Source organism: Dendrobates tinctorius, unplaced genomic scaffold (assembly GCF_039654945.1).
Source record: "Dendrobates tinctorius isolate UK_male_01 unplaced genomic scaffold, ASM3965494v1 ptg000079l, whole genome shotgun sequence".
Lineage (NCBI taxonomy): Eukaryota > Metazoa > Chordata > Amphibia > Anura > Dendrobatidae > Dendrobates > Dendrobates tinctorius.
The window spans coordinates 27,230,400-27,256,754 of record NW_027361747.1 but is presented as its reverse complement, the minus strand read 5'-3'; the positions used below and the strand labels follow the sequence as shown (position 1 = coordinate 27,256,754).

At 44.2% G+C, this 26,355-nt stretch overlaps 1 protein-coding gene across 6 annotated transcripts in view; it reads right to left on the bottom strand.

Annotated features, from left to right (window-relative positions):
* Nucleotides 1–26,355, bottom strand: part of MICU3 (mitochondrial calcium uptake family member 3) — a 226,188-nt gene that overhangs the window by 44,483 nt on the left and 155,350 nt on the right. For 4 of the 6 annotated variants that reach the window (XM_073583608.1, XM_073583606.1, XM_073583609.1 and 1 more), the window contains exon 7: nucleotides 20,236–20,307. In XM_073583608.1, coding sequence (XP_073439709.1) covers nucleotides 20,236–20,307 — 72 coding nt within the window. Of the gene's footprint in view, nucleotides 1–6,821; nucleotides 6,861–20,235; nucleotides 20,308–26,355 lie in introns of all 6 variants that reach the window. The other 2 variants (XM_073583605.1, XM_073583607.1) reach the window with 1 other exon arrangement.

The window sequence follows — 26,355 nt, the reverse complement described above, 5'->3', positions numbered from 1 at the left end:
ATTTTCAGTTTTGATTGCAGGACGCATAGTTCGTCATTACAGGTAACGTTTCTAGAAGTAGACAAATATTTCCATTGCACTGCAGCAAGCAGAAATGGTGGAGAATAAATATAAAATGTGTTTTTTGCCATACGAGTACGCTTTATGTGGTGAGGCATTCTTTGTAGAAAGCTGGCAGGGTTTTCTGCCTCTATATGATGGTATAAAGGATTGAACTCAACCCGCGCCGCCTGACATGACCTCCTTGGGGAGTTGGGGACATGACTCTTCATTATATTGACTATCATTCAGTTTCATGCTGGATGTCTGCACAGGTGTTTTTAGTGTGCATATAAACTGGCTTTATTTTTTGCATTGGCCTGGTATAAAGTGGTAATTCAGTAAGAATGTGGGTACGGTACCATAATCACAACATAAACAAAGATCCCTATGGAAAAAGCAAGGAGACAGACAAGACCTATTTTACTATCGTCGTTCTGAATGAAGGAAAGCAAAAATAACAAGTAATTAGCAACAGTAAAAATATTGACATATCGTCATTAAATACCGATCTCAAAAACACTTAAAAGTGGACTGTAAGGAACGCTCCAGTGACAGGAGAAAAAGGAAAGAAAACAACACTAACTTTTGACACTGGGAAACGTGCAGCGGCAGGCAGCGGGCATTTACACACGTTCTCAGGCGGAACTGTTATACTGCGTAATAAGGGGGATTGGGGAACATTTCAGATGGAATATATGGTGTGTGGCTTTATAGGGATAAGTAATACTTGTAGCAAAATCAATAAAATAATCGCAATAATTTGATCAGCCAGAGATAATGGTCTGAACATGGAAACCCTGAAAATTATGTGAAAATGACAATGTTGCTATGAGGAACATTTCTTGTTTTCTTGTGCATCTTCATAGAGCCATGTCTTGTACACACATATATGGCGAGCGACTGACCAACTGTTCTAGCTGATGTGAAACAGAAAAGGAAGTAAGATTTACTGAAAAGAAGTTCTTCCAAGTCTCTGTGTAGCCCCATGGGGCTTTCTTTATAAGGAGGGACCTGCCAGTGTAGGGAAATGGAGCAGGATGAAGCTGCCAAGGGACCCACATTGCTCGAGTCATCTGAGACTCATCAAGGCTTTTATTCCAGAAAACTGGTGTAAAAGCTTTGAAACGTTGCTACATTTTTGAATATCTCCCAGTTATGGAAAATGTTGTGACGTTTGTCGGTTTTACACTGAGAAGAAGCCAGGGCAAGATGTGGGTGTGGGCATCACAAAATAGAAGGTACTGAGCACCACTGATAGCTCATAAGAGCTGACAACATCAGCTGAGGGGAAATAACGCAGACATAAAAACGTTGATTCTTCGGGTGCACACCAGAACAGAGTGGAACATCCAAATGAAGCAAAAGCGCAATACAGCACGAAACAGCCGTCGTCTTTGCCCCCTTCAGCCTCCTGCCTGCCGATGATGTTTTCAAGATATTTGACCCATAAAATTTGGATTTTATTCTGGTGAGTGCCACCACTTTTGCTTCATTTGGATGTGGATGTCGGTATACCTACCCGTCGTTGACTGAAGTAGCATTTCTGGCATGGCGCATGAAGCTGCTCACCACTCACAGTATTGCGATACTCTCGGGCCATAGAACGTAATGGTGTATGCTGGCGCATGCGCAATAATGATTTTATGCTTTGCCCACAGTTGGGCAAAGCATACTGCGCACGCGCGGGGGGACATTTCAATGCGCACACGCAGCAACTCTACAAGATCTGTGATATTTACAGATCACAATACGTACAGCAATCTGAGGGGGGGGGGGAAAGGAGAATAAGCCCCGCCCATCGGACCGGACCACGGAGACTTACATACACCGCAAGAGAGCTAAAAACGGTATTTATGCATCAAAGGTGGGGAGTCAGGGGGTATCAAAAGTACTGCTATAATTCTTATGTGACACTAAATTGAATGATATCTTTTACATCATATCACAAAAAATGGGTGACAGATTCCCTTTAAGCCTGACACGTACAGTGCGTAAAATAAGTATTTGATACACTGCTGATTTTGCAAGTTTTCCCACCTAATAAGAATGGAGAAGTCTGTAATTTTTATCGTAGGTACACAACTGTGAGAGACAGAACCTTAAATAAAAAATCAAAAGATCACATTGTAAGATTTTTAAGTTAATAAATTGCATTTTATTGCATGAAATAAGTATTTGCTCACCTACCAACCAGCAAAAATTCTGGCTCTAATAGACCTGTTAGTTTTTCTTCAAGAAACCCTCCTACCCTGCACTCATTACCTGTATTAATTGCACCTGAGTGAACTCATTACTTGTACAAAACACATCTGTCCACACACTCAATCACACTTTAACCTCTTCACCATGGCGAAGACCAAAGAGCTGTCTAAGGACACCAGGGACAAAATTATAGATCTGCACAACGCTGGCATGGGCTACAGAACAATAGGAAAGCAGCTCAGTGAGAAGGCAACAACTGTTGGCACAATTATTATAAGATTGAGGATACACAAAATGAGTGTCAATCTTCCTCAGTCTGGGGCTCCATGCAAGATGTGACCTCGTGGTGCAAGGATGATTCTGAAAAAGGTCATGAATCATACTAGAACTACACGGTAGGACCTGGTCAATGACCTGAAGAGAGCTGGGACCACAGTCTCAAACATTACCGTTAGTAACACACTACTCAGTCAACCCCAAGAACACTGTCCCAACCGTGAAGCATGGTTGGGGAAACATCATACTTTGGAGATGCTTTCTGCAAAGGGGACAGGACAACTGCTCTATTGAAAGGAGGATGGATGGGGACATGTATTGCAAGATTTTGGCCAACAACCTGCTTCCATCTGTAAGACCTGTAGAAGATCTTTATGGAGGAGTGAGCCAAAATCCCTGCTGCAGTGTTTGCAAACTTGGTCAAGAACCACAGGAAATGTCTGACCTCTGTAATTGCAAACAAAGGTTTCTGTACCAAATATTAAATTCTGTTTTTCTATTGTATCAAATACTTATTTCTTGCAATAAAATGCAACTTGCAATAAAATGCAACTTGCAATAAAATGCAACTTGCAATAAAATGCAACACAGACAGCCCCCTCATGCCCTCTCCTGCTCCCACCTGCTAACACTTTCTCTGCTCCTTCTCACTGCTGGTGATATCTCTCCAAATCCTGGTCCTCCTCACCACATTCCCACAGTCATTTCTACCTCCCATCCACGCTCTATCACAACCTTCCGTAACCTCTCCAACCTTATACCCATTCACCCAGCCCCCGCTTCCCCAGTCCCACTAACAGGAGCTCTGTGGAACGCTCGCTCTGTCTGCAACAAGCTTTCCTACATCCATGATCTTTTTGTTACTACCAAACTCTCCTTCCTCGCCATCACCGAAACCTGGCTCACCCCTTCTGACACAGCCTCTCCTGCTGCACTTTCGTATGGCGGCTTCCACCTTTCTCACACCCCCCGCCCCAGCAGCAAACATGGTGGAGGAGTTGGTTTTCTCCTGTCAGATACCTGCTCCTTCACCCCAATCCCACTGCCACCCTCTGTTACCCTCCCTTCCTTTGAGGTGCACTCTGTGCGCATCTACTCCCCCTCCAACCTCCAACTGGCTGTCATCTACCGCCCCCCAGGGCCAGCCACCACCTTCTTTGACCACTTCACCACCTGGTTACTTCATTTCCTTTCCGCTGACATCCCTACCATCATCATGGGCGACTTCAACATCCCCATTGACACTTCCCTCTCAGCTGCCACTAAACTTCTATCTCTCACTTCCTCCTTCGGCCTCACTCAATGGTCTTCTACAGCCACCCACAAAGATGGCCACACACTGGACCTCATCTTCACCCGCCTCTGCTCCCTATCTAACCTCTCTAACTCACCTCTTCCTCTCTCTGACCACAACCTGCTCACATTCTCTTCCCTCTTCACTCCATGTCTACAATCCTCACCCCACAAACTTTCACACCCTCGCAGGAATCTTAAACACCTTGACCTACACTCATTCTCTGAATCCCTCCTCCCTCTTACAGATATAAGTTCCTTACACAATGCGGATGACGCTGCCGCTCTATATAACACCACAATAGCTGTAGCTTTGGAATCCGCTGCCCCACTTACACATACCAAAACTCGCAAAATCAACAGACAGCCCTGGCACACCAGCCTGACCAAAGAGCTGAGGCGAGCTTCCAGGGCTGCTGAGCGCAGATGGAAAAGATCCCACTCCAACGAGCACTTCATCGCATTCAAACAGTCCCTCACTACTTTCAAGACCACACTCGCCACAGCTAAACAAACCTACTTCTCATCTCTCATATCCTCCCTGTCTCGCAACCCTAAACAGTTATTCAACACCTTCAATTCTCTCCTCCGCCCCCCAGCACCTCCTCCCTCCCCACTCATCTCAGCTGAAGACTTTGCCTCATTTTTCAAGCAGAAAATTGATAACATCAGGGACAGTTTTGGTCAACAACCCCCAGAGCCCTTCCTCCCGACTTCCCAGCCCTCCACCTTCAAAACCAACTTCTCCACCATTACAGAAGATCGACTCTCCACTCTACTCTCAAGATCACATCTCACCACCTGTGCACTCGACCCGATCCCATCCCACTTCATCCCAAACCTCACCACAGTCTTCATCCCAACCCTAACCCATCTCTTCAACCTATCACTAACAACTGGTGTTTTCCCCTCAAGCTTTAAACATGCCTCCATCACACCTATCCTCAAAAAGCCCTCTCTTGACCCATCCTCTGTATCTAGCTATCGCCCTATATCACTTCTCCCATACGCCTCCAAGCTACTGGAACAACACGTCTACCTTGAACTGTCCTCCCATCTCTCTTCTTGCTCCCTCTTCGACCGCTTACAATCTGGCTTCCGGTCACACCACTCCACTGAAACAGCCCTTACTAAGGTCACCAATGACCTCTTAACTGCCAAGAGCAAGCGACACTACTCTGTCCTCCTCCTCCTGGACCTGTCGGCTGCCTTTGACACAGTGGACCATTCCCTATTATTACAGACCCTCTCATCCCTCGGCATCACAGACTTGGCCCTCTCCTGGATCTCATCATACCTAACAGACCGGACATTCAGCGTCTCCCACTCACACACCACCTCCTCACCTCGCCCCCTATCTGTCGGAGTCCCACAAGGTTCAGTCCTTGGGCCCCTGCTGTTCTCTATTTACACCTTTGGCCTGGGACAGCTCATAGAATCTCATGGCTTTCAGTATCATCTTTATGCTGATGACACACAGATCTACATCTCTGGACCAGATATCACCTCCCTACTAACCAGAATCCCTCAATGTCTGTCCACTATTTCATCCTTCTTCTCCACTAGATATCTGAAACTCAACATGGACAAAACAGAATTCATCATCTTTCCCCCATCTCACGCGACCCCCCCTACGAACCTATCAATTACAGTAAATGACTGCCCACTCTCCCCAGTCCCACAAGCTCGCTGCCTCGGAGTAATCCTTGACGCTGATCTCTCCTTCAAACCACATATCCAAACCCTTTCCACTTCATGCCGACTTCAACTCAAAAATATTTCACGCATCCGTTCATTCCTCACCCAAGAATCTGCAAAAACCCTAGTCCATGCCCTCATCATCTCTCGCCTTGACTACTGCAACCTCATGCTCTGTGGCCTCCCCTCAAACACTCTCGCACCCCTCCAATCTATTCTAAACTCTGCTGCCCGACTAATCCACCTGTCCCCCCGCTATTCCCCAGCTTCTCCCCTCTGTCAATCCCTTCACTGGCTCCCAATTGCCCAGAGACTCCATTACAAAACCCTAACCATGACATACAAAGCCATCCACAACTTGTCTCCTCCATACATCTGTGACCTCGTCTCCCGGTACTTTCCTGCACGCAACCTCCGATCCTCACAAGATCTCCTTCTCTACTCCCCTCTTATCTCCTCTTCCCACAATCGCATACAAGATTTCTCTCGCTCATCACCCCTACTCTGGAACTCTCTACCACATCATATCAGACTCTCACCTACCATCGAAACCTTCAAAAAGAGCCTGAAGACCCACCTCTTCCGACAAGCCTATAACCTGCAGCAACCACCGATCGACCAAACCGCTGCACGACCAGCTCTACCCTCGCCTACTGTATTACCACCCATCCCTTGAAGATTGTGAGCCCTCGCGGGCAGGGTCCTCTCTCCTCCTGTACCAGTTATGACTTGTATTGTTTAAGATTATTGTACTTGTTTTTATGTATACCCCTCCTCACATGTAAAGCGCCATGGAATAAATGGCGCTATAACAATAAATAATAATAATAATAATAACTTAATTTTTGAAAAATAATTTAATACAATTTTACGTGTTTTTTTATATTCTGTCTCTCACAGTTGAAGTGCATCTACGATAAAAATTACAGACCTCTCCATTCTTTGTAGGTGGGAAAATCTTGTAAACTCGGCAGTGTGTCAAATACTTATTTCTCTCACTGTATATGATATTGTTTCTTTCTTTCTCATGTTCTTTTTGAGACTTAACAAACCTCATGCTTAAAATCATCTGCCTAGGAACGTCCAAAAAAAATGCTTTATGGAATCATCCCTTTAGTTCACTTGCACATTGCATGTATTGTATTCCATCTAAAAATTGATATTAGTCCTACGCATGCAAGTGACTAAATCTACCATACCCTATGGGTCATCATAAAACACGACAGGTAACATTGGTAACGAGGTGAGTCTACCACAAGAACAGCAGCAGATCCAGTAAGCAGTGACACATTGCATGTTAAGGTACATACACCGTTAGTTGTTGCAAGGTATCCATAAAGTTGTAGACGCTTACATACACCAACAAGGCCCAAGTGAAGTGTCACATTTCAGAGTCAAGTCGTGAACAGCAAGATAAAAGGGAAGAAGACAAACAGAATAGGTTAAGGCATGCACATCTTTCAGTATTTACAAGCCATAGAAAACAGACAAACGGAGCACAATTTACAACGTACATGGGCATCTGATCATGACACAATTTCCCAAATATTTCAGAGTAGACGAAATACAAAAAAAACACCAAACGTAACTTACCTTCTATAATATAGCTTCAAACACACTAAAATAATATATTCCAAGGCTTCTTCACCTTGATTGTCGTGATTCATTCACCTTATCACGCAGGAGTTCTTCAAGGATGTAGAAATCGACATAATTGTCATATATAACCCCCCCCCAGTGTTATGATGCCCATTAAATCATATTTCTAATACATATGAATATGAAAAAGGCAAATGCAAATTTCCCCTTTCCTCCATAAAACTGTCAACCCTTTTCCAAAAAAACAAGCACGATCTTTGGACTCTTTTAAAAAATGAAGCTTTCTGCTTCTAAAGTGTACAAATGAGATAAATGTTGAATGAAGGCTTCTTGGCTGTCCCTGATGGAAAGACAAATCTGGAATGTTGCATTTCAACATGTCAGACCATTTGATGTAGGGGGATGGTCTAATAGCAGTTTATCCCCTTCTCTACCATAGAAAAAGTCATGGGGGTGAATCAATGACTGACATTGTGTCTTTGCACTTTTCACTTGTCCATTGTGGAGTTCATAACGCATTACCATTGAGAGTATTACTTTATGTGTCTCCATGGTTACAGACTACAAACACACTGTGTAGTCAGGTCCTGCAGTCCATCTTTACTCTTCATCTTGCTAACATGAAATTAGCTTAGCCAAAAGTGGGGGAGAGATGAAAGTGAATATTACTGCAATGTCAGACTATACCAGGTCTGTTATTGTGGAAAACCAGCCTACTTTAGTACTATAAGTACTATGTGAAGAAAAAAATGGTAGGAGATCTTTAAAAATTAATAAAATAGCCTCCAAAAAACCTAAATTGCCAGCTCCCCAAATATCTGCAATAAAAAAGACTTTTTACAAGACAAGACGTTTGAATGGGTGCAAAGTGGGAAACAGATTCCGCACATAGCAGTCCTTTGCCCGTTTCTCAATCTTATGGCAAAGTTGTTTTGCTTGTTTGCTACATACCATGGATACTCGTCTTCTGCAGTTATTAAGCATCCGCTAATTGTTGTAGGGCTCAGCTGGTTCACACATGCTGGGTGGTCCCAAACAGAAACCTCCACAGAAGCCCACTTGGCAACAGCCAATAGCACTTGTATGGACTGGGTATCCATGACCCAGGTAGCACTTTTGTGTGCACCATGAGCACTTGTGAGGCACTTCATTCTCTACAATAGAAATTTGGGCTATTTTGTGTTTTACACTGAATCTATACAGGATAGCTAATATCAAGTGTAAGTTGTCTGGATTCCTATTTAAGAAGGTAACACACATATATGAAATTGACTTGGCATTTTTTAATATTTCACACTGAATTCTCCGCTATGAAAGGTGGCTTTGGTATTTGGATACATATGTAGTGGACCACTCTGCTATCAGCATATACAGTGGGTACGGAAAGTATTCAGACCCCTTTAATTTTTTCCCTCTTTGTTTCATTGCAGTCATTTGGTAAATTCAAAAAAGTTCATGTTTTCCAATTAACATACACTCTGCACCCATCTTGACTGAAAAAAAACAGAAATGTAGAAATTTTTTAAATTTATTAAAAAAGAAAAACTGAAATATCACATGGTCATAATTATTAAGACTCTTTGCTCAGACACTCCTATTTAAGTCACATGCTGTCCATTTCCTTGTGATCCTCCTTAATATGGTTCTACTCCTTCATTGGAGTCCAGCTGTGCTAAATTAAGCTAATAGGACTTGATTTGTAAAGGAACACCTTTCTATATAAGACCTCACAGCTTCCAGTGCATGTCAGACCAAATGAGAATCATGAGGTCAAATGAACTGGCCAAGGAGCTCAGAGACAAAATTTTGGCAAGGCACAGATCTGGCCAAGGTTACAAAAGAATTTCTGCAGTACTCAACATTCCTAAGAGCACTGTGGCCTCCATAATCCTTAAATGGAAGAAGTTTGGGACCACCAGAAGTCTTCCTAGACCTGGCCGTTCAGCCAAACTGAGCAATCATGGGATCAGAGCCTTGGTGAGAGCGGTAAAGAAGAACCCCAAGATCACTGTGGCTGAGCTCCACAGACGCAGTAGGGAAATGGGAAAAAGTTCCACACAGTCAACTATCACTGCAGGCCTCCACCAGTCACGCCTTTATGGCACAGTGGCCCAACAGACGCTTCTCCTCAGTGCAAGACATATGAAAGCCCGCATAGAGTTTACTAAAAAAAATACATGAAGGACTCCCAGACTATGAGAAATAAGATTCTCTGCTGTGATGAGACGAAGGACGAAGATAGAACTTTTTGGTGATAATTCTAAGCGGTATGTGTGGATAAAAGTAGGCACTCATCACCTGCCAATACAATCCCAACAATGAAACGTGGCAGCATCGTGCTATGGGGGTGTTTTTCAGCTGCAGGGACAGGATGACTGGTTGCAATTGAAGGAAACATGAATGTGGCCAAGTACAGAGATATCTTGGATGAAAACCAATTCCAGAGTGCTCTGGACCTCAGACTTGGCCGAAGGTTCACCTTCCAACAAGACAATGACCCTAAGCACACAGCTAAAATAACAAAGGAGTGGCTTCAGAACAACTCTGTGACCATTCTTTACTGGCCCAGCCAGATCCCTGACCTAAACCCAATTGAGCGTCTCTGGAGAGACCTGAAAATGGCTGTCTACCAACATTCACCATCCAACCTAACGGAACTGGAGATTTTCTGCAAGGAAGAATGGCAGAGGATCCCCAAATCCCAGGTGTGAAAACTTATTGCATCTTTCCCAAGAAGACTCATGGCTGTACTAGCTCAAAAGGGTGCTTCTATTCAATACTGAGCAAAGGTTCTAAATACTTATGACCATGTGATTTCAGTTTTTATTTTTCTAAAAATTTGCAAAAATGTCTACATTTTTTTTCAGTCAAGATGGGGTGCAGAGTGTACATTAATGAGAAAAAAAATGAACTTTTTTGAATTTACCAAATGGCTGCAATGAAACAAAGAGTGAAAAATTTAAAGGGGTCTGAATACTTTCAGTACCCACTATATAGGTGATAGCGTAACGATATTCAGGCATGTAGGGTTCATACACAGGATCTGATAGGGGAAGGTCTAACATATATCAAAGTCCTTCATCTTTTGGACGAATGGAGGTTGTGTGACATCAAGGCAGTTGTCAATAGCTGTTTTCTCATTGAAATCAGATCAAGGAGAAAGACACACATAAGAAATGCAAGCACTCCATTGATTCAAAGCAAAGATCATTCATCTTCAGTTAATGGGGTTCACATGTTTCTCTCAATTTTGGATTCCAGACATGGGACCCAAACGTATCCGAGAAAGATTTACTCAAGCACTGCAACCTCTGCATTGATTCAGTGGAAAGAATGTTCATGAGCAGTTAACATGGTTCACGTGACCTTCAATTTCATAACAGATGGGTACCAGACATAGGACCTGAAGGTATCCTACATCTATGGCATAGCCTGTGGTTTCTGTCTTTCTTTGAATCTATTGGTAATGTTACTAACCTTATGCACCTTTTCTCTGTGGTGGAGTTACACCACAAATCTGTAAGCTCTACCAACAGCATTCCCATCAAGTAGAAACATTTACTACCTTTTTAGGGTATCTAGTGGATTTGCTCTAGAAAGACCTTCCAACGACATGTCAATATTTTATTTCTAACACCAAGAATGGAAGAAGAGTGCATGAAAAAATCTACAACCGCTTTCCTTCGGTTTAACCGGAATTCGGTATTTGCTCCATCAAATGGAAAGTTTTTATTTGGCTTTTTCTACTGTACAAAATAACTAGAGCATAAATGCATTTGAGATAACACATCTGTCCTATTGTACATTAAGCAAACATTGGTTCAGAGAAACAATGCGCAACAAAAGGAACAAGTTTACTTAATGAATGCAGGCTTCCACATAATTACAATGATGACGTACAATGCTAAGGAAGCAGCAACCATGTATGCAATAGAAGTCTCTCTGCCGGGCTGCCTAATATGATGAATTTATATAAAGGGAACTGTAAAATGAAAATAAAAACACTGCACAAAAAATGCATTTTAGCCATGAGATAAATCAGGAGTTTCAACAAACTCGGGGACCTCAACAAGCAACTGGTGGAAGGAAGTCTTCCTTGACCTAGCAGACGTTGTTTCATAGTTGTGTGGCAAATTTTTTAATGTTGTTTTTTTTTTAGCCAGAATTGGATCCAAATAGAAGAAGCATGAAAGAAAGTCTAATATTTCTCTCTTTTGTATCCGCTACTGTGTTTGGTCCAAAAACGGCATGTGTGATTCCAAGCCTCAAGGTATATTCACATGTAGCATATTGGCTGCAAAGATTTCTGCAACTGTCCTATTCAAATTGTAGAAATCCCTGTTTTGTAGCTTTTTTATTAGCAGAAATTTCAGTGATAAGAGAATCTTCACTAATTGGACAGATACATGACACTCAATAGGAAGAAAACAGTTTGCATATTAGGATTGCTTAACAGACACTTTTTAAGAATTATTTTTTTGCATGTGAAAAAAGAGCATTAATTGCAAGTGTTTCCCTTGCGTTTTTGAGCATTTCCTTTTCAATTTATTACATTAGAATTATGCATTTTTAAATGCAGTTTTCCATGTATTACAAAGAAGCCTATGGGAAATATGCAAAAAAATGGATACTTAGAGAATGTTGCATTTTTAAAAAAGATCCCATGGATTAAAAGAAATGTCACCAAAACACTACAAAAAAAGCAATGTTTATAGTGCATGTTATATTTCACTAAACTATCTAGTTGCCCCTAAAATGAGCCAAAACTTGATGAAATCATTTGTTCTCCCTGTTATATTTTTCACAAAATCACAGCGTGTCGAAACCCAATTTTCTGGCAGGATGACTTTCACCTTAAATTCACTTCTGTCTGTGACACAAACAACATCCATTGCAGATGTTCCTCAAAATCAGTTTGGCAACTTCAGTTTCACCGGCTGCAGACGATTGCAGTATTTCCCTCTATAGTTGTGATGTGAGGCTAGAAACAGGAACTTGTCATGATCCCAGTGCAGGTTTTTGAGCTGCACGTCAGGGGTTAATGTCTGGAGGTCAGTGCAGGTTTTGACCTGCACACCTGGGGTTAATGATTGTGGCCTCTTTATGGTTCTGGGAGAGCTTCTTAAACCCCTGGGAAGCTCCAATCCCTGTCAGTTATACTTTTGCCTTTGGCCGAGTGTGCTGACCTCTGTGTGCCTGTGCCTGTTTGTTGCTATAGCTTGTTTATATGGTTATAGCTTGTTTATATGGTTCTGACCCGGTTCTGTTCCCCGTTGTGAGTTTGCCTGTTGATTCTGTACTTCGCAACCCTCCCTGTGTATGACTCATTGCCTGTGATCTGACTACTCTCTGCTCGCCCCTCTTGTACCTTGCAGCTATCTCTGTGTATGACTCACTGGCTACGTCCTGACTATCCTCCCTGTCTATGCCCCTTGGTAACTTTGTCTTGCAGTTACCATGCTAGGAGTTCTCGTGCAGCTCCTAGCTCTCTGGAGTTTAGGCCACGCCCTCAGCAGTCACGTGCTTCAGGTCCTGCTGTTCTGAAGTACGCACCTACTCGGCTGCTGCCCGCTCCACAGCTATCTTTGAGCACAGTTCGCTTTACTCAGGACACGCGCACTGGCTCAGTGAGCAAGTGCAGTGCGGTGTTCCTGACATTATAACTGACCGTGAACTTTTTTTTTTCTTTCCTCACTTCTGCAGCATGGACCCAATGCATGCCTTATCTGAGCAGGTGAAATGCTTGACTCAGTCGCTGCAGAAGCTAAGTCTGGAACACCAAGCTCTGGCCCAGTCCCAGCGGCAGGTTGCGGACTCGGTTCAGGGGGTGCTTTCCGCAGGCTTTCAGCATGTGGGGAATAGAGATGTCATTTTAGTCTCACCCAAATCCCCGGTTAAATTGCTAGATACGTTTTCTGGTAACAAAGATGAATTCAGAGCATTTAAGGAGGGCTGTAAGCTCCTTTTCTCTTTGAGACCCCGCTCCTCTGGGGATGAGAAACAGAGGGTGGGGGTGGTTATGTCCCTGCTTAGGGGGTCCCCACAAGCCTGGGCATTTTCGCTTTCCTCTTCTGCCCCTTAGAGAATGTCTGTGGATGCGTTTTTTGAAGCCTTAGGGCTTATTTATGATGAGCCTGATAGCGTGCGTCTGGCTAAGGACAAGGTGATGAGTGTCTGTCAGGGGGAGCACTCGGCCGAGTGGTTCTGTACTGAATTCAGACGTTGGGCAGCCGAGATTTCTTGGAGTGATGCCGCCCTTCGGGGGCTGTTCCGTAGAGGCCTGTGTGAACGTCTGAAGGATGCCCTGGCACTCCATCCTCCACCTGACTCCCTGGAGGTTGCCATGACCCAAGCAGTTCGCATGGATCACAGACTGCGGGCTAGAGGCGTTATGCAACTGGAAACACCATTATTCTTCAGTGGAGATGAGACCCGGACTCTTCCTGTGGCTATGGAGGTGAGCGCTGTCACCGGTGAGGAAAAGGAAAGAAGACGCCGAAGCGGAAAAACAGTTGTGCTTCTATTGTGGGGAATCTGGACACTGGAAGAAGGACTACCCCAAGATGGCGGGAAACGACTAGGTCTGGGTAGTAGTCGAGGAGGCTACCCAGACCTTCAGGTACAATTTTCCTCACGTGCAAAAATGGTGCTGCAGGTGGAACTGGAACTTGGTAATGGTCCGGTTCAAACTACTGCTTTTGTTGACTGTGGTTCTGCCGTGAACCTGATTGATACCAAAATTATGACTCTTAATAAGATAGGGACAGTCAGGCTTCAGGATCCTGTTAAACTTGTGGCAATTGACTCGTCCCCTATTACCCAGGACGGTATCTGGTGCAGGTCTGAACTTTTTTCTCTAAAAGTGGCTTCCACTCATGTGGAAAAACTAAGTTGTCTTGTGCTAGATAACTTGCCTGCAGGACTGGTACTGGGGATGCCTTGGCTTCAACACCATAATCCTACCATTGATAGGGTGACAGGGGAGATCACTCAATGGGGATGTAAAGATAAATGTGGTAACCTGGGACATCTTGTTAATGCTGTTAAATCCGTATCTGTGTCGTCTGTCGGTCTGGAAGGTATTCCGGAGTACCTGAAGGATTTTGAAGACGTTTTTTCCGAAAGTGAGGCTGAGGCGCTACCAACACATAGACCCTATGATTGTGCCATTGATTTAGTACCCGGAGCCAAGTTACCCAATGTCATGATCCAAGGTGGATCTGACAGTTTAAATGCACAAAGTGAACTTTTTTTCCTTTGGCTTGGTGCCAAAGTGGTGTGATTGCCCCCGGTGGCCATTAGAATTATTACACGTGGTGTCGTCCATTCTAAGTTGCCCCGGTGGTGGTGAGTGGTAGTGCACTTTAGTTTCTTTGGTTTAGTGCACGTAATTATAATTCAGGTGTGAGTCAATATAAAAGAGAGCCAGGTGTGTTCAATCACTGTTGGTGATTGGGAGTTAGTCATTCTTAAGGAAGCCTGGGTGAAGGAAAGAGCTGAACATGAGTCCTGCGCAGCCCAGCCAGAGGGGACGAGTGGCAGCTATGTGGTCTGCAAGAAGGGCTGGCATGGCGTGGTGGAGTCACAGTTTATGGTGTCGGCAGGAAGTGCTTGCATGGCTTGGTGGAGTGACGACTATGGAGAGAGTTGCACTCAGTATGCGGGACTTGGTTGCTGAGAGCTGGACTCAAGCATGCTGGACTTTTTGGGCAGGAGCTGAACTCATCTTTGGGACTCTGTTACTGGACAGCTGCGGCTCTGCTCCAAGGCTGCACTATGGTGAAGGATCCAGTTATGGTGATGGATCCGGGTGGAGAAGATGCACACAGGTGGTGGGCTCTGTTGCTAGGAGCGTACGCAACAGAGCAAAGCTAAGTGGTGTTTCCCCTGTATTGTCATTTTCCCTCATGTGTGTTTAGTGCAGTGGTGGGATTAGTTTCTGCACCGACCAATTCCCTAGTGAGGGTTTAGGTTCAGGGCGAGCTAGGGTTTTTAGGTTCCTGTGCGTTGCCCGGTGCGGAACCGGCATAGGGAACGTTAGGAGTGCAGGGACACTGGCTCAGGGGAGTACAGGAGGTCTCCACTTCCCTATTCCCTATTGCAGGGCCCACCATTGTTATTGTTACCCAGGTTCCCCCTTTATTATTTAAATTCGCCTTACTGGAGGTGGGGTTTCCAGACTACTGTATGTATAACGTGTAATACCTAAATTCGCCAGTTGGAGGCGGCGTATCCAGCTGCACGTTTTATTATTTAAATTCGCCCCACTGGAGGCGGTGTATCCAGGGTCACGCGTGTCATGGGTTCGCCTTGCGGTACTCGCTGCGTCAAGACACACGTGACCGTGACACCTAAGGCTCGATTGTTCAATTTGTCCGGGCCTGAGCGCCAAGCCATGAAGGAGTACATAGCTGAGAGTCTCCACAAAGGGCATATCAGGCCTTCTGTGTCACCTGTGGCAGGATTCTTCTTTGTGAAGAAGAAAGATGGTGGTTTGCAGCCATGCCTCGACTTTCGGGAACTGAACAAGATAACGGTTAGGAACACTTACCCGCTTCCCCTCATCCCAGACTTATGTAACCAGTTAGCTGGGGCCCAATGGTTCTCCAAGTTAGATCTCCGGGGGCCTACAATCTGATAAGGGTTCGGGAAGGGGACGAGTGGAAAACTGCGTTCCTCACATCAGAAGGACTCTTTGAAAACCTGGTAATGCCGTTTGGGTTAACTAATGCACCCGCTATTTTCCAGAATTTCATCAATGTTGTGTTTTCTGACCTGATAGGCCGTTTTGTTATTATTTATTTGGATGACATTTTGGTGTATTCCCCGAATAGCCAATCTCACTTGCAACATCTACAGACAGTTCTCCAGAGACTCAGGGAGAACCAATTGTTCGCTAAATTGGAAAAATGTTCGTTTTTTGTACAGGAACTGTCTTTTTTGGGGTTGATTGTGTCCTGTGAGGGGTTTCGTATGGATCCTAAGAAGGTGCTGGCGATCGCTGACTGGGTTCAGCCTCGAGATCTCAAAGGGCTCCAGCGCTTCTTAGGATTTGTGAACTATTATCGGAGATTCATTAAAGGTTTCTCACAAGTGGTTAAGCCACTCACGGATCTTACCCAGAAGGGCGCTGATGTAAAAAATTGGTCTGTACTCGCTAAGGAGTCCTTCTCAGCTATTAAGAAATGTTTCATGCCCTCCCCGGTGTTGGTACAACCAGACCCGTCCAAACCATTCATTGTGGAGGTGGATGCTTCTGAAGTGGGGCTGGGGGCTGCGCTGTCCCAGGGTCCGGCCACCCTTACCAATCTCAAACCCTGTGCCTTCTTCTCCAAGAAGTTCTCTTCAGCCGAGAGAAACTATGACGTAGGCAATAGAGAACTTCTTGCGGTCAAGCTGGCGTTTGAGGAATGGAGGCACTTTTTGGAATGGGGCAGCTCACCCTATCACAGTTGTCACGGATTACAAAAATTTGGTATACCTTGAATCTGCTAAGAGGCTTACTCCGAGACAGACCCGTTGGTCACTTTTTTTCACAATTTCAATTCTCCATTACTTTTCGACCGGGGTCCAAAAATGTTAAAGCAGATGCCCTGTCCAGAAGTTTTGACCTCGTGTCTCCCCCCGAGCAGCCATCCTCCATTCTTCCCCCAGGGGTGGTAGTGGCGGGGGTCTCATCTGAGTTGGAGCAAGAAATTCTAAGGGCTCAGGCCCTAGCTCCAGCAACCAGGCCAGGGGATAAATTGTTTGTTCCAGATTTATTGCGGCCTAGACTTCTGCAGGAGTTTCATGAGTCTAGGTTGAGTGCTCATCCAGGTATCACGGCCACTAGAGAGGCAGTAGCCAGGGGTTTTTGGTGGCCTTTACTAAGGTCCGATGTCAAGAAATTTGTTTCTGCTTGTGGTGTGTGTGCCCGTTCCAAAAGCTTGCATAACCGGCCGGCTGGGGAACTCATACCTTTACCGGTTCCTGATAGGCAATGGACTCATCTTTCCATGGATTTTATTACCGGCCTTCCAGGGGCAATACCGTGATCTGGGTGGTGGTGGATAGGTTTTCTAAACAGGCCCATTTCATTCCCTTGGCAGCATTACCCTCAGCAGAAACATTGTCAAGGTTGTTTGTGCAGCATGTGGTCCGATTGCATGGGGTACCCCTGAATGTTGTGTCTGACAGAGGTGTGCAGTTTGTGGCCAAATTTTGGAGGGCGTTCTGTATGAAATTGGGCATCTCACTCTCCTTCTCGTCGGCATATCACCCGGAGAGTAATGGTCAGACAGAACGCACCAATCAATCCCTGGAACAAATTCTCAGGTGTCTGACCTCCGCCAGACAGGAGGATTGGTGTTATGCGTTACCTTTGGCGGAATTCGCTTTTAACAACCGGGTGAGTCAGTCCACCAACATGTCCCCATTCCTGATTAACTATGGGTTCAATCCGCATTTTGGGGAGTTTTCACGGGTGGATTCCAGTTGTCCAGGGGTAGAGGGGTTCGTTTAATGGTTAAAAAACCTCTGGGCTGAAGTCCAGCGTAATATCTCTCGGGCCCAGGGGAGGTACAAATATTTTGCTGACAAAAAGAGTGCCTCGGGAGACATGTTTCAGGTGGGAGAGAAGGTTTGGCTTTCCACACGTAACATCAACTTGAAGGTACCATCAGCTAAATTGGGACCAAAGTTTATTGGTCCGTACGAGATTATGGAGATAGTCAACCCAGTGGCATATAGGTTGCGTCTCCCCGCCTCCTTAAAAATATCCAACGTGTTCCATAAATCTCTGTTACAATCCGTAGTGTCTGTCAAAGAGGACTCCGAGCCTGTTGTTCCTCCAGTGCTGGTGGAGGGTCAATTGGAGTATGAGGTAGGACATATTGTGGACTCTCGGCGGGTGCGCCGCTCTTTGCAGTACCTGGTCCACTGGAAGGGATATGGACCAGAGAAGCGCTCATGGGTCCCTGCTCGCTCAGTACATGCAGATCGCCTGGTTCGGGCTTTCCATGCCAAGTACCCGGGGAAGCCTGGGGGTCCAGAGGCCCCCCGTTGAGAGGGGGGTACTGTCATGATCCCAGTGCAGGTTTTTGAGCTGCACGTCAGGGGTTAATGTCTGGAGCTCAGTGCAGGTTTTGACCTGCACACCTGGGGTTAATGACTGTGGCCTCTCTATGGTTCTAGTAGAGCTTCTTAAGCCCCTGGGAAGCTCCAATCCCTGTCAGTTATACTTTTGCCTTTGGCCGAGTGTGGTGACCTCTGTGTGCCTGTGCCTGTTCGTTGTTATAGCTTGTTTATATGGTTCTGACCCGGTTCTGTTCCCCGTTGTGAGTTTGCCTGTTGATTCTGTACTTCGCTACCCTCCCTGTGTATGACTCATTGCCTGTGATCTGACTACTCTCTGCTCGCCCCTCTTGTACCTTGCAGCTATCTCTGTGTATGACTCATTGGCTACGTCCTGACTATCCTCCCTGTCTATGCCCCTTGGTAACTTTGTCTCGCAGTTACCCTGCTAGGAGTTCTCGTGCAGCTCCTAGCTCTCTGGAGTTTAGGCCACGCCCCCAGCAGTCACGTGCTTCAGGTCCTGCTGTTCTGAAGTACGCACCTACTCGGCTGCTGCTCGCTCCACAGGTATCTTTGAGCACAGTTCGCTTTACTCAGGACACGCGCACTGGCTCAGTGAGCAAGTGCAGTGCAGTGTTCCTGACAGAACTTCTCTGCAAGGTCATGCAATCACGTTCAATTTATCGGTACAATCCCTACATACTGCAGACAATAAATAACAGCAGTGCTTCTGGTGACGATAAATTGATGTTTCGACTCTCCCGAGTCTTTTTCCATAAGTAGCAGCACCATATAACAGGAAGGGTCTGCTGGTGAGTGGCGCTAGACCACCCAGTCTACACACGATGCTGCATAGCACATGTCACAACAAGACCTTTCCTGTTACACAGGACCATGAATTATGGAAAAATATTCAGGAAAGTCGAAATGTCTATTGTCACTATTCTGTACAACATGTACTGATTGTACGAATGAATTCTATGTGATTGCATGACCTTGGAGTGCAGAAAAGTTCCTATTTCCATATATTGGGGTTCAGCCCCGGTCTACTTGCACCTCCCACTCCGAATCATAGAATGTATGATTTGGAAGGGACCTCCTGAGTCATCTGGTCCAACCCCCTGCTCAAAGCAGGATTCACTAAATCATCCCACACAGTTGTCTGTCCAGCCTCTGTTTGAAGAGTTCTATTCAAGGAGAGCTCACCACCTCCCGTGGCAGCCTGTTCCACTCATTGATCACCCTGTCAAAGTTTTTTCTAATATCTAATCTGTGTCTTCTCCCATTCAGTTTCATCCCATTGCTTCTAGTCTTTCCTTGTGTAAATGAGAATAAAGATGATCCTTCTACAATGTGACAGCCCTTGAGATATTTGTAGACAGCTATTAAGTCTCCCCTCAGTCTTCTCTTCTGCAAGCTAAACATTGCCAAATTCTGCAACCTTTCCTCATAAGATAGGGTTTGCAGAGAGGTCAACATTCTGGTCGCTTTTCTCCGAATTTGCTCCAGTTTATTGATGTCTTTTTTAAAATGTGGCTCCCAAAACTGGACATAGTATTCCAGATGAGGTCTGACCAAAGAGGAGTAGAGGGCAATAATGACTTGATCTAGACTGTTTGATTCTGTTAATACATCCCAGAACTGTATTTGCCTTTTTTGCTGCTGCATCACACTGTTGACTCATGTTCAGTCTGTGATCTATTAATATACCCAAGTCTTTTTCACATGTGCTGTTGCTTAGCCGTATTCCTCCCATTCTGTATATGCTTTTTTCATTTTTATTGCCCATATGTAGTACTTTGCATTTTTCCCTGTTAAAAACCATTCTGTTAGTTGCTGCCCACTGCTCCAGTTTATTTATATCTTTTTGAATCCTCTCTCTCAAAATGAATGATCGAAGGCACTCCGTCTCATCAATATTTGTGATATGAGGTTATTCCACCTACACTGAATAATATAGGATACATTTCAATCAACATTAACCAATAATCCAGTATATGAATTCCCTTTTCCATCACTGGCAGCCTATTAAGGTAATTACTATGTGAGTAGGAGCGATAATAAACACGTTACCAGTTGAGCACACTTTTCCTCTTCTCCTTTCCGTTCTTTCTTTTCATTTTTCTTTCTAAAGATTTCCTGTAACTGGAAATAAATAGAACAAAGAATAAGTTAGTTCTACAACCGTATACTGTACGTTCTAATTATATTGGGACCAATGCTGGCCACTAACTGCAGGTCTGGAATTTACACACTTCAGGCAGATTTTGGAAGCAGACGGCATTATAATCGTATAATTATACTTGCTTTATGTCTGTGCTGTCCGGGTAACACCCTGTGAAGCCTATCGTGATCACGCTGGTAACATAGCTGCCTTTTATTACGTTACATTCACGCACAATGTCCGTGTACAGGGCTGTGTATGGGCGTGACTTGTTTATATCTACATACACACAAGACAGGATGGTCAGAACTCGTATTCTGGAGGAAGCGGTGTTAATCTGGGGGAATACTCCACTGAGAAGCAGCAACTCGAGTATCATCTCTCCACACCGAGTCATTTGTCTGCACGGTAGGCACCAAGCAGACCTACAGATCTGTTTTCATACTGTCAGCACAATTCAATTAAATGATTAAGATTTTTTTGTACATCCGTAAGATTCCTTTGCGGAGCTGTACAAAATCATTAATGGATAAACAACCTTTGAAGGGGCTTTAATAAACAACAAATACGTTAAAAAGCGAATTATATCAGGACTACAAAACCCAAAAGTAATGGATTATACAACAGTGTAATATTTATTTTACGCACTTACACAGCGCCATTAATTCCACAGCGCTATCATCACTGTCCCCATTGGGGCTCACCATCTGCATTCCATATGAATACGTCTTTGGGGTTTGGCGAAAAAACAGAAAACAACTTTGTTAACATTGGGAGAACATACAAGCTTCTTACAGATATTGTCGTTGGTTGGATTTGAACTCAGGACCCCAGAGCTGCAAAGTAACCACTGAGCCACCGTGTAATATCAGGAATACAAAAAGCGGGAAAAATTTGTTTAAAGAGTCACTAACACCCATATAATACTGTAGACAATATATGTACTGAAGACAAAACATCTTTATTAAGTAATCATAGTGAATAAAAAAACACAACAACACATTAAAACCAGTAAAAATAAATATTTTTGCAAAGAACAGGATACCCGGCATGCAATATACATGTGGAAATCCTAGAAAAACTCCCTGTAAAGAGAAATACCAAGAACCAAAAAACAAAGAAAATTTTGACTCCTAAGGCCTCACGAGTTAGTTTATTCTAAGTACGTAAAAACAAACCAATTGTCGTATGATTTTCATCAGAGTTTAGACCAATTCTGATCAGTTTTCTCATATGTGGTTAGTTTTCCTTCTAGTCCACTTGGTTAGGAGGGCTTCTTAGTAATGGTCGTGAGACAAACAAGTCACACTGAATGTGTCCAGAATGACTTTACTATGGTAGAGTCTTGGCGGTTTTTGTATTCTTACCCTTGTGCAATACTTTCTGGGTCACTTCCTAAAGTGTGGGACAATATTAACATATCCAATATATCGCCACATACAACAAAACGCAAGGCATGTATTTAACGTGAAATTATACACAAGAGGTATAAGCTGAAAATAATCAAGAAAATCAAGGACTAATCTAAAAAGCTGGCATGGGTAGCATCCTCAATTTTTATGTATGAATTTAAAGGGGTTGTCTCACACATTCAGTATTTTGTAAATATTTTACATCAGTATTTGCCAGCCAAAATCAGGAATGGATCAATCAGGGGAAAAATAGATTAGAAAAACGTCACCACTTCTGTATTTATCACCCACTCCTGGTTTTGACTTACAAATACTGATGTAAAATACTGACCAAATAATGAACGTGTGAACGTGGCCTAAGAGTCACTATGGCGAACAACTGATTGCCATAGTTCCAACCAGGGCTGCCACTAGGAATTTCGGGGCCCCATACTGGCAAAATTTTCGGGGCCCCCTTGAGACTCTGCCCAGGCTCCCCCCCTCGAACTGTCCACAGTCCCACCGCTCTCTCTTAGAAAAACTCCACTTCTCACCAACCACACATTAACAGTTCCCATCACCAGATCACACATATAGCCAACAGCTTTTGTTTTGTCCAAAAGATTTTTTAAGCCACCACCACAACAAGGTAGATTATTTTGGCTGAGCACTACTCTACTCTATCCTATTAATCATTTGTTAGAATATCCAATACAATTTTGGTATATTTTTCAATTTTTAAAATGACCAATAATATCACATACAAGGGACAAATACCACCGCACCATGACCAGACACCATATTACCACCACAAAGTGACCTATAATACCACATAAAAGGAACAAATACCACCTCACCATGACCAGACCACATATTACCACCACATAGTGACCATCTAACAGCACATACAAGGAACAAATACCGCCACACCATGGCCGGACAACATATTACCACCACATAGTGACTGAATACCACAATACTGATCATTAATAAATAAAACAATACAAATATCACCATAAGTGCCATTATACACAGGAGATCTGTACTTAGTATGCAGTGTCTGTGTACATGTAATACAGTGATCACCAGTGACATTATACACAGGAGCTCTGTATATAGTATAAGTGTACAGGTTATACAGTGATCAATTACATTATACACAGGAGCTCTGTATATTGTGTTAGTGTAAAGGTAATACAGTTATCACTGGTGACATTGTACAAAGGACCGCTGTATATAGTATACAGTGTATAGTGTCAGTATACAGGTAACACACTGACTCACTAGTGACGTCTCAAGATGAAGTCCTTCATATTTGCTTTTCATCTTCATCCAGCACAGAAAGCCATCACTTCTTCTAGTCAGGGCTCGTCTCTGCAGGAAATAACCCAGTTATCTAGTGCACCGCTTGCAGAACACATTATTTAATTTTTTCCCAACTTCTACACTACACCAGATGAAGAGATAAAAGGTGACAGTGTCGCTCTGCACAGATATAGGACCGCCCCCCCATTTAAAACACTATCCTCAAAAAATAAAATAAATACATGACTGCAGTAATAATATCCCTTAATGAACCCTTATAGTAATAACATCCCCCATCCTGGCCCCCATGTGTCTCAATCCTGGCTCCAGCCATATGTAATCCCATTCTGCCCTCATTCTGCCCCATGTGATGTCCATCTGTACCGTGATCCTGCCCCATCTGCCCCGTGATCCTGCTCCATCTGTCCCGTGATCCTGCCCCATTTGTCTCCTTTGTATCCATCCTGCACCATGTGTCTCCGTCCTGCCCCATGTCTCCATCCTGCTCCATGATCCTGCAACCATGTGTCTCCATACTGCCCCATGATCCTGCCCCATTTGTCTCCATCCTGCCTCATGATCCTGCCCCATCTGTCTCCATCCTGCCCCATGTCTCCATACTACCCCCTGTGTCTCTATTCTTGCCCTCTAGGTCTCCACTTTTGCCCCCTATGTCTCCATTGTTGCCCCGTGTCTCCGTTCTTCCTCCTGTGTCTCCATTCTTCCCCGTGTCTCCATTCTTTCCCGTGTCTCCATTTTTGCTCCCTGTCTCCATTTTTGCCCCCATGTCTCCATTGTTGCCCCGTTTCTCCATTGTTGCCCCGTGTCTCCATTCTTGCCCACTGTGTCTCCATTCTTGCCCTTTGTGTCTCTATTCTTGCCCATGTCTCCATTCTTGCCCCCTGTGTCTCCATTCTTGCCCCCGTGTCTCCATTCTTGCCCCCGTGTCTCCATTTTTGCCCCCTGTGCCACTTTCAATAAAAATAAAAAAAACTTTCTCCTTACCTTGCCACGCTCCTGCGGCGATGTTCCCTCCATGCAGTTCAAGCATGCACTCTCCAGCGAATGACAATAACTTCATATGCTGGCGACATGCGCGCTGACGTCAGCTGCCAGCCTCTGATTGGCTGGCGGCTTTTAACTATTGCCATGCGGGCCTGGGCGCAGGTTCAGTTTCTGAACCGGCAGATTCCTGCCGCTGGGGCCGGATGACCATAAGAGACGGGGCCTGATGTGGGCCCCCTCTGTTGATAATGCCCTAATGGTGGCCCTGTTGAGAAACAGCTGATTTTTATATTGGATGTTGCATTTAATCATCTCATCTGAAGGAGGAATGTGGTATTACTGGGTACTGCCCAAATCAGAGAAACTGCTTGTAAGGACTTGTTTATAGAGAGGGGTCTATCATAATGGTGCATATGAATAAGGATTGTCCTGACGGTACAATCCCTTTAAAGCTTTTTCCTGGTTGTGCCTCAGTAATATTACCGAAATATTTTCCCTTTTATTATCAGTACATATTTTCGAGGTGAAGTATCTAGAGCCATTGTGTGTAGTTTTGGTGCATCAATGTAGGTTAAATGGTTTCTCAGAAAGCCAGTAAACCACTGCCTGTCAACAATGTTCATGGCGCTCAAATATTAAAGGGATTTTTAACACAATGGACATTTATTATCTGTCCTTAGGATAGATATTGTTTGATCACTGGGGTCCTCACCCTTATTGATCACTAGAATGAATATCCTGAGCTCCCTGTTCCTCATCACTGCACAGAACTGAATGGGGGAACAGCGATATGCTCCTCTTCACTGGTCATGTAGTGAGAATGAAGGGGGTCTCCAGACCCTCTTTTAGTCATGGGTTGGGGTCATCAGACAATAATCGCCTATCCTGTGATTGGTGACTAATGTTCATTGTGGAATTACCTGTGTAAGACAATATAAGGCGTCCTCACATAAGGGATCATCTAAATTTACACTGATGTAAAATTGTGATGGGGTTGTCATCGGGAATGAGCTGAAGAGTGCTGGCTGTTGGTTTAGCAAGTTTTTCTTGTCTCTCCATTTCTTGCAATTTATACAACACACTTCAGGATTTCGATCATCTCATGCTCAGCCTGTAATGTGATGAGGAACCGCTCTTTAAATTGCCATCTTCCATAAAAGCCCCAAGAATGTTTCCTTTTCACATTCCTCACAAGCGTCATTATCCAACAGTCCCAAACCAATGATCCTTTATTTTTATTTTTCAGAGTTCATTTGCTGACATGGAACATTTTTGGATTTGTCAGCTTCCATGTCTGGCTCTTTGCTGGAGTCATTCAGCTCCTGATAGCTGTCTCACCCTTGGCTCTCTAACCGTCTTGTATTACAGACACCATGGACGGTGTGCGGTCACCGTTGGGTGACTTAGATGTAGCTAATTTAGTTTCATTCAGACATGGCCATTGTTGTTTTTACATACATCTCTTTCATGCATTATCTCTTCAAAGAAGATGATACAGATAGCAAGGTGAGACTAAACTTGGAAGTCTTGCCATTGCCGGATTATGGTTTAACATCCATGTCAGTGTAAACTTAAGAGCCATAGGTTACGAACCTCGGCCTGGAGATTCTTCATAAAGCTGGCCACACACAGGTTGATCCTGTTTAGACTGCTAGGATTACTTTTCACGTTGCCCACCTAGAAGAGATCTGAATACCTAGGTCTCTGTTCACATCCACAGTTGGGAATTCCTATTTCTGTTCTGTCATGGGAACAAAACTAAATGTATGCAAGAGCAGACACAAAACACTGACTATACCGAAGGCTATTGGGTTTCTGTTGTGGCGTCCATCATTTTATTAGGAAAAATTCTGGTAAAAATGACAAACTCTGCATGGAAAAGATTATCACGATGTTCGAGCTGAACTCACGGAAAGGCAAAATACAGTACAGTATAAACAAGGTTATTTATTTACACCCGCACATTTTGCTGTCGGACAGAAGGATTTTATAGCTTGAGGAAAGCGCCAAAATGTGTTAGTGTGAATAAAAAAACCTGGCTCATACGCCCCAGATCTTCACCTTTCCATGAACGCAGCTCACACGTCGTGATAATCTCCACTTTGCCAATATCTGCCACAGGGCTAGAGCTTCATCAGGCTTCTACAGGTGTTGTGTCCTTACACAACCCATACAGGTGAGCGTTACCATCACCCTCATCCCCATTCTGCTCCTTATGGTTCTGCCATATCTGTACACCTTTGTACCATCCAAATCTTCCCGAAAAGTGCATGCAGGCTCCAACACATATGTGAAAGAACAAAGATTATTTACATATCGGTGATCCAC